Genomic DNA, 17073 nt, shown 5'->3' on the forward strand with positions numbered 1-17073 from the left:
TTCTCATAGCATCCATTTTGTTGCATAGATCAGTAGCTCATCCTTTATGGCCAAGCGAAATTCCATCAGAGGCATGCAGCATGGTTTGCTTTTTCCTTTACCTATTGTCGGGCATGTGGGTTGTTCCCAACCCTTAGTGGTTATGAATGAAGCTGGTAGGAGCATTTGTGTGCAGGTTGCTGGCTTCCCAGGCGAATCATCTCCATAATTCAGTTGTGCAGACTCACTTTCAAGTCAGGCCATTCATCCATTGAGCCACCGTGTACAGGACGTATTGGTCAGGCCGGACGCTGCCCTGCAGGGATGTACGCTAGGGCCTGCGGGGTGTCTGCACGGCCAGGGAGAGTGTTTGAGAAGGAAGCAATCTTCGTCTCCCCTTATTTTATGCAAGTAAGTGCTCCCTTCTGGATGCCTTGAAATGCTTCACCACATGGGCGCCCTGGGTTTCAAGCCCTGCGCTCTACCAATAGGGTCAGTAGCAAACTCCTCCTCAGATGAGGTCTTTCGTGGCTGCCAGCTTCGGAGTCCGCCCCCAGCAGCTGCCCGAGACCTGGCCAGCACAGTGCCTCGTTGTCGCGGGTTTCCCAAGGCAGGAGCGAGGAGGACGCCTGGTGTGGGAAGGTCCCCTGCTCGGTGTGACATGCCTCTCCCATGCCGGGCGCCTCAGGGGACTGCGGTGTGACTGTGGTTCCTCCAGGGGACAATGGCCAGCAAAAAGGGGGTGTGCGGGACACCTGCTTTGGGAAGGAACTGTGGTGTTTCTCTCTCTCTTTTTTAAGATTTTATTTATTTATTCATGAGAGACACAGAGAGAGAGGCAGAGACACAGGCAGAGGGAGAAGCAGGCTCCATGCAGGGAGCCCGATGTGGGACTCGATCCCGGGTCTCCAGGGTCACACCCTGAGCTGAAGGTAGCCAGCCGCTCAACCACTGAGCCCCCCAGGTGCCCTGTGTTAATCTCTTGAAGGTTCCCCCACCCTCTACCCCTTCTCTCCTCCTCTCCCCCCTCCCTCTTCCTGTCCCCCCTCCTCCAGGTAGAAAAGAAACAGCCTATTATCTAGGGCTTAATTGGAGCAACCTGGGCAGTATCAGCCTCTCTTCCCCCTTCTCATCCTTTCTGGATTCATCTTCTGATCCACTCCCTACCTCTTAGCTCCTTTCAAGCCCCCGGGTGCCTGACAACAGAGGGAAAAGGAAGGGAAACCCCAATTGGGCATGTGTGACCTTTGCAGGCTGTTCCAAGGAAAGGTTCACCTAGAGGTCCCTGGTGGAAGTCGAGCCTGTGGTTAGGAGGAAGCTCGACTGTGAGTTTCTTACCGCCTCTGCCTTGGACTAGATCACCCCCACAACATGGGCGTGAGGACACGGGTGGGTCCCAGGGATGTGCACAGTGGCACTGGCTCCGTGGGCTGCCCAGTGCCGGGGCGTCGGGAGGACTTCCCAGACGACGGGTGAGGTGTGTGTGTGTGTGGGGGGGGGGGTCTGGTGGACCGAGAGGCAGGAGATGAGGACTTCAGGCTGTCCAGCTCTAGGGCACCCATTTTGCAGGGCTCCCCGGTGAGCGGCACCCCCGTGCCCCCCTGGCCGTGCTATACTGGCCACTTACCTTCCGTAAGCCCAGCTTTCTGACACATACAGTGGTGCTCATCATACTTGTGATCAAAGTTGTTGAGTTGAGGAGTTGTGAAGTTGAGTACGTGAAATGCTGCGTGCAAAGTGTTTGTGAAGTCAGGCACCACCCAGAGAAGTACCTGTGATACTTTTGTGCCTTTCAGAGATGGCTTTTTCATGGGGGTTTCTATGGATTGGGCTCCTTCCCCCATTGAACTCTGGGAGCTGGGGAGCAGGGAAGGTGCTGAGGCATTGCTCTGCCTGAGCATGCTCATGCTCTGAGACGGAGCATGAGCATACAGAGAGCGCGAGGCCTACAGGAAGGAGAGGCCTGGCTCTGGATTGTCACAGAAGGCTTCTGGAGCTGGTCAAGGCTTGACAACCAGAGCTTCCGCACACTCACCTGTCCTGTATGCTCCAGGGAACCTTCAGTGGGAATTCGGCTTAAAACTCTCAGAGCTCCAGTTTTTCCAACCAAAAAGTAGGGAGTATTGCTGGCCTAATGGTAGATTAAATAAGATAATGCAGACAAAGCACCAGGCACAGCATCTGAGGCACAGCAGGCACTTGAACACTGTGGGGCCACCCTCCCCATCTCCTTCCCTCATGACCCTCTGATGACCAGGGCTATAGTCTGCTTTGCCCCTGGGCTTCCAAGGGCTGGGCATGAAACCCTCACCACAGTGCTTTATCCAATATTCCTAACTCTGCAAAGTCATCAGACGTCTTGGAATAATGTGGAATAATATCAACTTTGGGCCAGAAAATGCCTTTTTTGTTGGGGAAAAGCTTGACAGAGTGGAAGGGACATTGGACTGAGTTGCACATTTGAAGACTTGGCTTTTTAAAAACAATAGCACCAGCAGTTACTGAGGCTTTTGTGCCAGGCACCACGCTGAGCGCTTGACATAGATGATGTCAGTTAACATCAGGAGAGCCCAAATGTCACAGGGCCTGTTATTAGCTCCATTTCACGGAGAAGCATTCTGAGGCTCAGAGACGGTGGTCGCTTGCTTCAGGCCACAGAGCCAGTAGGTTCACACATCAATCACCACCACGTACCGAGGACCTCCTGAGTGCCAAGTGCTTTGCGAGGGGGTCTCATGGAATGTTTACAACAACCCATTTCACAGATGATGAGGCTTGAGGCCGCGACTCAGGGAAGGTAAAAAAAAATAATTGCCTGAGCTGAGATTCAGTGCTGATCTGACTCCAATGGCTGTGTTTGTCTTCCTCACTGTTTTACTGCCTTGCTCCTGGCCTCAGCTGGAGGGGGAGCCAAAGGCACTAGAGGTGTAAAGAAAACATAGTCAGAGATAATAGAGATAGTGGCTGTGAAGACTCATCAAGTAAAGGTATGAGTTTTAAGGAGATTTGATAAATAGGTTCGCATCAGGGATAATTCGGAGGAACCCTGAGTGCATGAGAAAGAGCTTAGAACCCACCCTGGGAATGGCTGGGAGGAGGGAGGAGGCCTGCTTTTATGTAGTGCCAGCTGCCTGGTGGTGATGGCAACTGAGAGCTCTCGCAGGGGTTGTGCAGGGCTGGGCACCTACGCCGCTTCATTATCTGGGCCAGGTAATTGTGAGCCGAATTTGTGATTAAATTAATTGGACCACAAAGTTGCACCACACTGCACCACGTTTTGTACCTGATAACCCTCCAGTCATCTGCCTTGAAGTCCTGCCGCCCTACACGGGTGCTCAGCGCCTCCTCACTGGGCCGGCTGGGGCTCCGCCAGCACTCTGTGGCCATCTGCCCAGGCTGCAAAGCTCTTTGTTGCTTTTGGCATGTTTAAAAGCTTAATTTCTATTTTTCTGTTTGGAAATCCAGTTCATCGGCATTGAGGCAGCAGTGAGTGCTAAAATGGATTCTGATTGCTATCTTGAACGTTAATATCCTAATACATTTTATCGTCAATGACCTGTCCCCCCCCCCGCCCCAGCCCCGGCCACAATACTCACTCCCCTTTTGCAAAGAGAGGCAGGCTGCTTGCCTTCAAACAGGCCTCCCAGCCCATCTCATTCTCTGCTCTCTCCCTCCCTGCTTTGCACAGATAGCATTGTGCTTTGCCAATGAAGCCCGCAGTCGTGGGAAATCTCTGAGTTGGAGGTTATGAGAAATTGTTTCATTTAGCCGGCAGGGTTTAATAGAGATGATCTAATCTCTAAAAGGCATACATTATTTAAATTCCATGCTCTCGGACAAGAGGACCCCTGATATTTGTGGCAGGGACAGGATTTGGGTTTGGCTCTGTTCAGTAGAGCTGACTGTTGGTTTTCCTGTTTGTAATTTAGTGCAGGGGCTGGGTTATGCCTGTGGCCGTGGGAGGGGGTGGGGATTCCTAGCGGTGAGGGTGCCGGAGAACATTCTCTTTAGACAGAAACGTAAAATCACAGATCCTTGGGGGCAGAAGGATGGGGAGAGTCATCTCATGACATCACCAGTTTGTTATTGGGTTCCCATCTGGGTCCCAAGCTCCAAGGTTCCCAAGTCAGGTCAGTGGCCCTGTGGGGGGGAACCTGAGAGCACTCTGCAGAGGCGCCTGGGTGGCTCAGGGGGGCAAGGGTCCGACTCTTGATTTCCGCTCAGGTCATGACCTCAGGGTGAGGTCGAGCGGTATTGGGCTCCGTGCTGGGTGTGGGGCCTGCTTGAGATTCTCCCTCTCTCTCTCTCCCCTCTGCCCCTCTTCTCCCCCAACCAAAAAGAGAACTCTGCATTCCCTCACTCCCTGCCCCGGCAGAGTACCTGCAGTGTCATCAGGGAACTAAAATTTTGAGAGAAATCTTAAACACTCTCAACCACTAAAAAGATTGGGCGTGGAAATACAGTGGGTCTCGTGACTGTCCTGGGGAACCTGGACGGTGAGTGTCATGAGATGCTGGGGGAGGCACCTGGAGAAAATCAGTCCCAAGTGAGTTTTTTTTTTTTTTTCTTAGAGCTAGAATGTGGCAATCCCCCTCCCACCTCATTTGCATGTCATGTTAGTACAGATCACAGGCCTGCCTGCCTTGCTGGAGATGGGGCCTTGGAGGAGCAAATGACCCCAGAATAGGCTTTCAGAGCTCTTTTTTTTTTTTTTTAAGATTGTATTTATTTATTTATTTATTCATGAGAGATACATAAAGGCAGAGATGTAGGCAGAGGGAGAGGCAGGCTCCCTGTGGGGAGCCTGATGTGGGACTCGATCCCAGCACCCTGGGATCACACCCTGAGCCCAAGGCAGATGCTCAACCACTGAGCCTCCCAGGTGTCCCAGCTCTCATAGTTCTGAACATAAAGTCTTTTCCCCTCCACGAAGGTTTATTGGGTGTCTCCTGACTAATGGACAGTGAGGTGAGCTCTGGGTTTACAAATATAATTCTCATCATCTCTGCCTAGCAGAGGAGATACACATGGACAATGTATTATAGTTTATGAGGAGCCATGGTTCAGATATACATGAGGACCGTAAGGAGCACAAATGAAGGGATAATTAATTCTGACTGGGAATACTTGGGAAGGCTTCAGAGAGGAGGTGATAATTGACCTCAAGCTTGAGTGAGAAGGACGTGTTCACCAGACTGACCCTTCCTAAGTGGTGCTGGCTGAATGTGTGTGCCTGTGCTCCGCTGGGACAATGAGAAGGATAAGGAGGGGTATGGTTCCTGACCTCAAGAAACTCACAGCTTGCTGGGGAGACCAGCCTGGCACGTAGAAGCTAATTAAAGCTCTGCATAGACAGATGGAATTGTGGAGGCGAGGATAGGCCACCGAGGGTACTTGGTGATCCAGGGTTTCCAGAGTTACTACTCTCTCGTGGACAACACAGTTGCTGTAGGGATAGTTCAGACCCTGCAGAGACGTCAACTTTATGAGGCCCAGCCGTTCTGGCTTTTCTGATCAGCCTGGTTCTGTATAGAAGCAGCTAGTTGGACTTGGAGGTGAGCTGGGAGCAAGTGAGGGTGGGTGGAGAAGGTTGATGATAAGAATTTGGTGGTGTTGGCTCACTCTTTACAGCCCCCGTATGATCTGGGGTTTGCAAAACATGTGCCGACACACCACCTGAGCACAGGCACCCCTCAGTGTCCCATGAGCACTGCACACATTCCCAGCCTTTGCTTATGCTGGGTCTTCCACCTTAAATGACTCCCCTCTCTTGTCTTCGTGAAGTCTTCCCAGATTTGCCCTTCTAGGGATTTCAGACTCACCAGGTACTTTATCAGCGATCCTCTGCCACTCATCATGAAGTTGGGTCCAGCATTGTTCTCTGTTTTTCAACTCCCCAGCGAGACTGTAAACACCTTCAGAGTGTGAATAGCATCTTATGCTTTTCTTTCCTCCCCTGTGAGCAATTTGTGTAGTCTAAGGAACATGGGTTTCTTTAGACAGTCTTATCATTGAATCTCAGCATTGCCACTTACCCCCCAATTTTGAACTCAGCTTCCTTTTCTGTAAAATGGCAAAACCCAGGGCTTCTCAGCGTTGACACTGTTGGCATCCCAGGGCTGGATAATTCTTCATTGTGGGGACCATCCTGTCTCCACTGTAGGATGCTTAACAGAATCCCTAGCTTCCACCCATGAGATGCCAGTGGCAGCCCTCCGTTTCCAGTCATGACGATCAAGAACTCCTCTAGATATTTTTTGTGTCCCAGAAAGGTTCCCCATGTGCAGGTGCTCCCCTGTGCCAGGTTTTCCTTGCAGTTGAGAACTACTGGGATGACAGTACCTATTGGGTCGGTCTCAGACCTCGTAGTGCTACATCCAGAACATACTAGACATTCCATAAATGCCCTTTCCCTTGCATTCCTGATTCCCCTGGCACCTGACATACTACACAGGTTGATGGATTGGACGGAGCTGTGACTCTAGGTTATAGCAGTTTGGGGTGGAAAACTCATGGGACTCTTGGGTTGCCCCCACCATGCACTAACAGAGCCACTGTCATTTTCTTAATTGCAGATTGATCTGGAGCCAGAAGGAAGAGTGTATGTGATCATTGATCTATCGGGGTCGTCGGGTGAAGGTAGGACAATGTGACCTCTCCTCATTGCTCTCTTCCATTGACCCTTTGTCTTTTGGTGTCTCTCTTCCCTCTTGGGCTGGAACATCTTGCCGTGACATTTAATTAATTGGCACACTTGAAAGGAAAAGGTTATTTTGAAGATGCTTACGCCTGTGTACCAAAAAGGACCAGCCATCTGTTAACTTTGGTGGAGCAGAGGGAGGATTTTTGCCTTACCGGGCGAGGCCAATAGAGCAGGCGTTCTTGCACGCCGGTGCACACGGTGGGCTTCAGCGGAGCGGCAGCCTCTCCCGGGAGGCTCGCGTGGGGTGCGTGTGAGTGCGGCGGGAAGGAAGTCAAACCAGTTGGTCTAACGGTATTCAGAAATGAAACAAATAAGGTGTCAAATTTCAGAATCTTATTTTTTTTTAGAGCTTTTATAGAAGTGTTACTTCTTTTTACAGTTCCCCACTCAGGCAAAAGCACTGCTTCTGGGGAGAGATAATGGGGTGAGGGAATGTCTGCTCCCCACTGGCTGATGAGACAGGGTATAACTGTTCTCTGATGGTCGGATTTTCCTTCTTTCTTCTTACATCCTCTTCTCTCAATCCTGTCTTGGCCCACTTACTACCTTTAAAGGCTTGCCAGGTGGTGAGGACTGAGCAGTCAGAGGGGAAGGGAATTCTGGGAAGGAAGCCTGGTCTGCACAGAACAGGGAGATAGTGGCAGATGCGGGCTCTCAGGAGGCGAGGAGTCAGGACTGAGATTTAGTGGGGACCATCTTTCCTCCCCTCTCTCTGTGCGCAGGAGGACAGAACAGTTGGCTTTAATGTCATGGCAGAAAGATGGGAAGACCAAGGCTGGTTCCTCTTGGCAATGAGAAAAAATGGGACGTAGGGGCTGTGGCAGTCTTTAGGGAAGGACAGCTCCCTTTGTTCCTGGTTGGGAAGACTGGGGCCTTTTACAGCACCTCTTGAGAATGCTGGAGATCACAAACACAGAGTCACAACACCACATGGTGTCCACTGCGTCAGGGGTGAAACTCTAGCTTATGTAAGTTTCAGTAATGGGAGGAGAGATTATGTCCACAAATTGAAAGGAGTGGGTCAGGCAGTGTGCTGACTGGGTGCCTGATGATTTTCATTTGGCTAATTTATCACCCATTTTCAACAGGTGTTCAGAATAATTCAATAATTGTGCATCTATGGGGCTTATAATAGAATTCAGTCTTCTTTGAATAGATCTCAATTATTTGGCCTAGGTTTAAAACTTTAAACATCCTTCCAGAATTAGTCTCGTACATTTTCTTCTCTTTGTTGCGATTACATTTTGGTGTTTCCAGCTTTCCTTCTCTACCCTCAGCTCTGAGCAGCCCAGAATAGAATCTGTTGTAGAAGATTCAGGGATTTAGCAATATTTAGTATGAAGTATTTAAGATGTGTCAAAGGGCCTTAAAGAGTAATAAAATGAGCACCAGTGTACCGACTACCCAGATTAAGAAATAAAGCAACCATTAAGGTGAAACTTTGCACTGCTTTTAACATAGCATGGGATCCCAAATTCACCAGGTTTAAAAGTATTACAGTGGCCTCCTGATTGTAGATATTGGTGAAACATTCAATGAGCAAAATCAATCCCCCTTTATCCTTACATAAATTACATACATTATATGCAAAAGGATAGTTAATTAAATGTGCATTTCCTGTGCCAAGATGCTGGACAACCAATAGGAGGCTTGGACTGTTTTTTTTTTTTTTCTTTGAAAAGATTAGCAACTTTTGAAATTACAGAGGACATCCTTTTTTACATTAGAGAGAAAGGATATGCTGGAATGAATGAATAAATAAATCAGAAGCAATTGATTTTTTTTCTCCTTGTTTCTACGGCTTATTGCATGTGAATGGCCAAGGCAATTTTCATTGGGCTGAATTCTTAGTGTATTTTTTTTATCTCTTTCATCTAAAGAAAATAGAGTTTACTTCAGAAATGCTGACACACGCCAGACTCTGTAAAGTGCTAGCATGTGTTGCTCTGACGAAAAGGAAAACTTTTTCTGCCCTTTTTCTCTCACTGTTCCTGGATTTGGGATTCTTTCTCTGGATGGTGTAAAAGACTTCGAGCAATCTCTTTTTGTAGGAGCTGATCTTGTTGCATTCTGTTTGTGTTCTCTACATCCATTTGGCTGGTCCTGCTGTTCAGACTTGGAGGGCTCCTCATCCAGAGGTTTTTGGAAGGGTTGGGAGGGTGAGGAGAGGAGCAGAGGATGAATAGCCACATTTGTTACCTAGACTGTGCACGAAGGATCCAGTGCAAAACCCGGCTGTCCCAGTTAGACTGTGGACGTTCATAGATTCTTATCTAAGTCCCTTTCTTTGGTGGAAATTACCCAACTCTGGATTCTGCAAAAGGGTACAAAGAGAGTTGGAATGAGGCAGGGCTGATTTATTCTATTTATTTATTCTATTACTCTGCCGTCAAGCATCCTGCAGCTCACCTGACTAAATGCCGCAGCCCCATCAATTGAAAAAAAAATATGGTAATAGAAATTGCACACGCTTTACAACATATGCAAGCAACAAAAAGCCCAGAGAGAGGTGTGGGGTGAGGATCCCATTCCAGGACGTGCCAAAGGCTTCTTTTTCTTGCTAACACACTGTAGAACGCCTGGACGTTTCTGTCTGCTAGAGCTAGAGCTAATGTGATTTCTAGCTGTCTAATAAAATTCCACTGCTTGCATGTCCTGTGCAGCTCACCATAATGGGATTTGACTGGTGTGTGCCTTAGCTAAACCAGGCAACCTAACCCCAGATGTAAGGGGTCAGGCTCAATGACAGCTAAGGCCATTTCTGGTCATGCAATTTTGATCTCTGGTCTCATTTGAATAGCTATCAGCTCATGGCTGAAGGCTGGCTAATGTCTGCAGCAGGTAGAAGGGGTTGAAAGAAAAGGGCTCTTTTTGACAGGTACCACACCAGGCACCTTACCTACATTATCCCAAATAGCAAACCTTCCCAGAGTACTCATGTGTGATCTTCCAGTGTTGGGTGCCTCTTAGCATTTGCTTTTATCATAAGTAATAACCACATGGCTTCCTGGTAAACATGGCACTAGAGGCTCACCAGATACTTAAGTCAGAGCGTAATTAGCCCAGGTGACAGACGCATTAACAGCAATGTAATTCTCAAGTGTGTAAACTATTGTTTCCTGCTGTGCACATTAGTTAGCATTTCTTCCTTTGTTGTGACGCAAGATGTACATTATTTCTATTCTTTATAATGATATGACAACGCACCATTACTTGCAGGCTCCCAGAGGAGCTGCCGCCAGGGTCTGACCTGAGGATTTTCTTTTTTAAGATTTTTTTATTCATTCATTGGAGTGGATGCTGAGAGCCGACTGAGACCTCCGGGCGAAAAAAAGAAAAGAAAAAAAAAAGATTTTTTTATTCATTCATAAGAGACACACACACAGAGAGGCAGAGACATAGGCAGAGGGAGAAGCAGGCTCCCTGTGGGGGAGCCTGATGAGGGACTCGATCCCGGGACCCCGGGGATCACACCCTGAGCCGAAGGCAGCTGCTCAACCGCTGAGCCATCCAAGTGTTCCTGACCCGGGGATTTCTAAGCTCTTCTTTTCCTTCCTTCCATCCAGATCTAGTGTTCACCCAAGAGAGTTTTTCAGTCGAAACAACAACAGAAAGAACTAGTAGTGGATCTCACGGCTGTGTTTGGGTTGCCAAACTGTTTCTCCTATAAAATGCAGAAGATACACAATAATTTAAAAGATTTTTTGCAACGTATATCACAAATAATTGGTTAAATCAGGGGATCCCTGGGTGTCTCAGTGGTTTAGCGCCTGCCTTTGGCCCAGGGCGCGATCCTGGAGTTCCGCGTCAGGCTCCCGGCATGGAGCCTGCTTCTCCCTCTGCCTGTGTCTCTGCCTCTCTCTCTCTGTGTCTATCATGAATAAATAATAAATAAAATCTTTTAAAAAATAATTGATTAAATCAGATTTCGGAGTAATTGCAGAAGCACAAGATAAAGAGCAGGGAGCAGGATCCTCCCCTCTCCCTTTCTGCAGCCACCACACCATTCATTCTCCTCCCTGGCATCCCCCAGCAGATAGGGTGGGAAGAGGACAGTTCCAGGAGTCCCTCAGTCCTGGCCTTAAATCCTCATTCTAGTACTTGCTAGTTTGAAGCTTCAGATTTCTCACTGGCAAAGGGGCTTAACTGCATCATGGTAGAGACTGTGGTCAGATTGCTATGAGAACAGTGCCCTCGAACATAGGAGATGCTCAGTAAATATCCTAAGGCCTTGGAGACCCGAGGGCAGGGAGGTGGGCAAAGCTCTGACCCACTGCCCACGAAGGAACAACAGGCAAGGTATTCAGGGAAGCAGTTTGAGGGCAGGTTTCTGACTCTGGGGCATATTTTAAAGCTATAAGATCAGAAGTGACAAAGAGGCAATTTATAGAATAATATCTATATCTAGCTGGGGCTATGAGATTGCTTTCTGCAGAGTTGAGATCTCATCATAGTTTTGCCCCATTTTCTCTCTTTCTCTTTATTCCCCACTCTTCCCCCAGTGAACTGTTTCCTAGAAGGATATTCTCTATCTTGTTCGTATCCTGTGGCCCTTAATGTCAGAAACTTCTGTTTGTGGGAGCCTGGGTGTGCCCTCTCTGCTCAGTGCAGACTGAGACCATGTGAGCCCCACGCTCTCACTGGCCCTCGGCTAAAAGCCCTTCATATATTTGAAAACAGTTACTAAATCTCTCCTCTTCAGGGTAAACCATTCAAATCCCTAATCCTTTCTGAAGGAGTAGTTTAGAAATTTAACTCATCTTTGTAGCTCCTTTCTGGACTCTTTTTCAAGTTGCACAGGCAGGCAGACAGACACCATCAAACCTACTTGTCTTTGTTCTGAAATGGTAACGTGTAGACCAAGTGCCTGCCAGTATTACCCCCACATTGAGAGGGCAATTGATGTGCCCAAAGCCAAAAAGGTTGATTACAGGACCCTGTTGGGTCTAGACCTCCAGGCTACAGTCCAGTGCCCTGCTCTAAATCATAGTCTCAATAGTGACTTTGGCAACATGGCCAAAACCTCCTTACCTCTTTGTTTATTTTAGTTCTTTTCTTCAGACAGCTTTTCTTTTCTTTCTTTCTTTTTTTTTCTTTTCTTTTTTTTTTAACAGTGATGTGGAGCTAGAGTTCTTAGCTTTGAATCCAAAAGTGACCCAGAGAGTCCCTTTCATAAACAAGCAGATTTCTTTTCTTCTCTCTTAGAAATGAGAATTCCCTTGGTCCTAGGTCAGGAGCTATCAGCTCCTTCTCAGGCTCTCTGTATGGTGGGTCCCTAACTAAGTCTTGCTCTGCAACTAGAGCTGGATTCAAATCCCAGCAGGTTAGTAACTTTTCTTGCCTGTGTCCATGGCAAGCATTTGGATGCTGCCCTCTGTATTGAAATAAAAGGGGAGAGCTTCTGGAAACTGCCTCAGCCAGTGGTTGTTTTCTCTCTCTCAGATCCCAGTGTCCCACTGAAGCTCCAATTTCCAAGAATTCCACCTTATTCAATCCAATGCCTTTGGTTACTAGATAGTTAAAAAGAACCATTTATTTAAGGGAACAGTAGTCACCAATGAACTTTAACAAATGTGCCCTGCTTGGTGCCGTGCTGGGTTTGGGGAATGGGAGGTGGGGAGGCAACCAGAAAATGAGAGGTGGCCTTGCCTTTAGGTGTACAGTTCGATTAGGAGTCCGAGACTCACTTGTAGGACAAAAGCACTAGAGAAAAGTGCAAGGCAGTATCACATTGAGTGCTTATTAGGGTGTTACCAGGAGTTCTACAAATGGGAACAGATGGGGGCTGGAATAACCCAGGACGACCTTAGGGAAGAGGCAGGGCTTAGGTTGAGAAGGAAAAGATAGGTAGCCTGGCTTGACAGGGAGGAAGTGGGGAGGCCATTCTGAGCAGTGGGGGATCATGTCATCACTTCAGACAGTTCTGAAGCTCTTATTTTTGGCTAAGGCTAGAAAGGCACCATTAATTATATAGATGCAAACTGTGGCTTCTAAGAGCTTCCAAACAAAGACAGTTACCAATAGTGTAGACAGAAACTTTCATGCTCTGCAAACAAGAAAATGAAATACCTTCAATGATTTAACTGTGTTTGAAGGTTGGAGGCGGTTCTTTCTGGATGTGCCTTCACAGTCAAGGCCTCTCAGCCACCTTGAGCCCCCAAGGAGAAGGACTGTTTCTAGGTCAGGTTTGGTCAAGTCTGGGATGTTGAGTAGAGCGCATTTTACAAGCATGGCGCTTAGTTGATCGGAAGGTCAAGGTTCAGGCATCCCTTTGTGTCTTTCCTGTCCTGTCCCATGGAGTCCCATGGTAAGCACACCCCCACCTCCAGCAGCCTCCTCCTCGCCCGCCTATCTGGCTGTGTCCCCATAGCAAGCTGTGACACTCTGCTCTTTCTTTGCAAATTTTACCCAGTCTCTAATAAGAAACCTTGCTTGAGAAGCTAAAGAACACTCACTTTTCCAAACATCAGATTTCAAAGACCAGACACCAGCTCCAAGATGCTGAAGGGTCTCCCTCCTATGAGGTGCTGTAGGCAATGAGATCTGGTCTGGCTCACCCCACAGACTCCCCAGACATGCATGGACGTGGTGATTCTCTAGTAGTGTGTGGAGTACAGAGGCAGCCTCAGTGCTCGATAAGAGTGAAAATAAAATACAGATGTTCAAAAACATTGATCTTACAATGTATACCCCACTCCCCAGCATAACTACTTGCCACTGAAACTCAGGCCCAGGGAGCGGGCCCCTCAGTCTCCAGGTTTTTGGCTCTATCTTCTGTCCTGATAGACTAAGTGCCTGTTCCTAGAAGTGACCATATGTACCAGATGAGACAGGGGGAGTCAGCGGTGGACCAAGGGGCGAAGGCAGTGAATTCCAAATCCCCGTCAAGGGGCTTATAATGTCCCAAAGAGACAGTACTAAAATGCTTGATGAGAAATAAGCCAAGAAATCCTTACTTCCTTCCAAAAGGCTCTAGATGCACAGCAGTTCCTCTGAAATGAGTCATCCACGGTTAACAACACCAAATGCCAACCATTAGCAGATGAAAAACAGAATTGAATCCTGAGTGTTTAAAGAGCAGAGCTCTTTAGTATCACTACCAAAGCCTCCTTCCCCTGTGCCATTATGGAGCATAGATGTGGATTTCCTATTGACTTTTGTGCCTATTTTACTAATGAAGTCATTGAAGAAGGAACAGTCATGTTGAAGAAAGCAGCTTATAGAAGGGGTGGGTTTATAATAGATCCTTAGTCAAGAAGTGAGCCCCGTGTTTCCTGGCATGGCCTCTAATTCCGTCTCTGTTGTCTTGCTATGTATCATTTCTGTGTCCTATAAAGAAGATTGTCTTGGGAAATTCATGTTTGCAGCTCAAATCATACTGGGTCAAAGTGGCCTATAATTTAATCATTTACTGTTGTTGATGTCCTCGTGATTTGGCTTAAAACAAAAGGGTATTTCCATTCATCTAACCTAATTTAGAGAGTTGTCTTTCAGGATCAACTACTTTATTCTTTTATCCAGTTGAAATTGGCCACTGCTGACAGTTTTATTGATTTTCCTTATTACCTAGCTTTGTTGAAACATTCACATTTTCACAGCCAAGTGCTGAATTCACCATCTTATTGGAGCTGTTAACACGGGGGCTTTTATCTTCCTTCTTTGTTTTAGAAACCTTTGGTGTGAGCTGTGGAGGCCTGTGAAGGTCTGTTCATTTGTCCACATACTCACAGATGAGAATTGATGCCTCGGAACCACCGATTCTGTCTCCCTTCCATCCTCTGTTTCCTTCATTGCTTGGAAACATCATGCATTTGTTTATCTACGATGTAGTAAGTCCTAGGAGTAGAGCTAATGAAGTTGGCCCTTGCTCTCAAGTATCTGTAACTCCTGCAGAAGGAGGCAGGCAAGAGACCAGTAGACACAAAATGTGTCCTCGCTGTTGAGTAGCTATTGGTAAAACAGGGTGCAGTGAGACCACTGAGGAGACTCCCTTCAGCTGGAGGGCCCTCCCTGGAGTAAGCAGTCAATAAATGACAACCACCAACATGTCCACAGAGTCTCATCAGCTCATCATGGCAAACCTGAAAGGCACGTTTTCCTTGGTGGAAGAAACAGCCACTGTCCACCAAAGATGCATATAATTAGAAGATAAAATAAAGGTGGACAGAGACTTGATTTACCTAAATTTGAACTTTGTGGAAATACATTGGCATCATTATTATACATTATTATACATTCATTCATTCAACATATAGCTATTGGGCGTCTATGCCAGTTCCTCTTTTCAGTGCCGGGGCACAGAGGTGAACACTATAAACAATACAAAGCCTTATGGGCCTTACATTCTGGTGGGTGTGCTTGTGTGTGTGTAGGCTGTCTCTGTAAGGTCTCTGGGGAAGGGAAAGGTGAATTTAGAAAGGAGGGAAGCTTTCCTGTCAATGCCTATAATCTTATTTTTCTTTCTCATTTATGTGTGTTAGCTATTAAAACAATTACTTAGAAGTTGGGAAAAAACAATTGGGTAGAAATTGACCATAACCATACACACAGAGACAGTGACTTGCCCATTTCCAGAGGCTATGACAGGCTCCAGAAGACCCTGCAGAGAGGACTGACCCATCATATCCACAGAATAACACGTTTAGGACAGAGACACTAAGAATAATGCCCTACATTGCTCCACAGACATGCTCTGATTAGTAATGGGAAATGCTGAAATGTATGGAGTCCCCCAAATTGTGCCTATCATTAAGGACTGAGTGCCCCAACATGGTGAAACAGGTGGGCCAGGTACCTGGACTCCCTCAGAGTAGGTAACAAGTGAGTGATGTGTGCAGACATTCACTCCATGGAGCCCCTTGCCACTGGGTGCTCAGCCCTGCTGCTGCTGAGAGATTCACCCTCCTCTGGATGCACGATCCCACAGTGGCACCTCTAGTAGCACCACACAGCACTCATCAGCATTTAGGGTCAGCTGCTACTGCTACTTCTTGTCCCAAGCTTGATCATGTCTACAGCCCAAATGGCTTCACCAGCTGGGGTACCTCCTGCCCAGCCAGGTAGGGCCAGCTGGCTGCCAATGGGTTATTCCCACTCTCCAAGCCCTCAAGTCTGCTTGTTTCCTGACATTGAAAATAATGATCGTGTTCAGTTCAAGCAGAGATGTTCTCTGCAACAGGAACCCATGGCCTCTATGATTAGCCAGGTGGGAACTCTTCTGAAATTGTCAGGAAGGGTGAACTCAGGGGAAGTTAAGTTCCCTTCCAGGTGCGTCTAGGTGTTACCGCAACTAGGCTTTCATAGCCACCTGCATGCGAGTTCCTGCTGCATATTTAGTTAATTACTTGTTTTACCAATTGATCAAACAAACATATACCAAGAGCCTGTTGTGGGCTGTGTGCCATGCTGCGAGTTACAAAATCAAAGATGAGGAAGACCAAGGCCCTAAAAGTCAAAGATGAGGAAGACCAAGGCCCTGCCCTCTAGGCACTCCCAGGCTAGGGCATGTCAGCAAGAAGTCACGGGCTCTCCTTGGGCCTCAGGGGCCTCTGTACAAGGAGAGTATGAGTGATAAAGGCCCCTCCTCCTCTGTATTTGAGTCAAAACCAAGAATTTACACACAGCCAGCTACCCAAAGGGGGGCAAGTGGGAGAGTACAAAATTTTAAGCCAAGTCTCCATATAGATATCATTTTATTTAAACCTAAATGGATCTGTCAGGCAGGTTTTATAAGCCCTACTTTACATATGAGAAAAGTCAGGCTTAAGGAGTTTAAGACTGTGAATCAGTCTGGGATCCTGAGACAATGCGGATCCTGACTCAGTGGGCCTCGGGTGGGGTCTGCGATGCTGAAATTCTCAGAAGCCCCTGGGGAGATGCCCATGCTGTGGGTCCTCAGACGACGCTCTGAGAAGACACTACAGGAGCTCTGAGGCTGCCTCTGAACCTTGCAGAGAAGGCACCAGAAGTCTCCTGACTTCTCCCATTCCCTCAAAATCTCAAAGTCAATCCTTTGAATTGTTTTCCATCCTCCTTCTCCTGTCTTCTGGGAAAGAGGCCGAGAAGGCACTCGGTATTCTGAGGGAAGGTGGGCAGCCCCAACTTTCATTGTCTGCCAACGGTCAGGATGGATAGGTCGGTGTTCTTCAGCTAGGAAAGCAAGCAGCAATTTATACCAGGAAGACAAAAAGTAACCAGTCAGGATATTGAAATTTTTGTTTCTATGTTTGCTTTTCTATAAATACCCTCAAGTATTGAGTGGTGCTTGAATTTGATCCCACTGTGCTAATTTTCTCCCAGTTTCTGGGGCCTTAATTAAAGTAGCTCACCCAGGGCCCTTGCTAGAACTTACCTTTATGTGTTCCTCCTCTGAGGTAGGCAGTTTGCACCTA

The 17073-nt window shown here is 47.5% G+C and overlaps 1 protein-coding gene across 3 annotated transcripts in view; it reads left to right on the plus strand.

The window, feature by feature from the left end:
* The window catches only part of PRKCE (protein kinase C epsilon), a 485512-nt gene that overhangs the window by 175473 nt on the left and 292966 nt on the right, over nucleotides 1-17073 (plus strand). For all 3 annotated transcript variants that reach the window (XM_077915271.1, XM_077915273.1, XM_077915272.1), the window contains exon 2: nucleotides 6555-6618. In XM_077915271.1, coding sequence (XP_077771397.1) covers nucleotides 6555-6618 — 64 coding nt within the window. The remainder of the gene's footprint in view (nucleotides 1-6554; nucleotides 6619-17073) is intronic.

The sequence above is a fragment of the Canis aureus genome, chromosome 11, assembly GCF_053574225.1.
Source record: "Canis aureus isolate CA01 chromosome 11, VMU_Caureus_v.1.0, whole genome shotgun sequence".
Taxonomy (NCBI): Eukaryota; Metazoa; Chordata; class Mammalia; order Carnivora; family Canidae; genus Canis; species Canis aureus.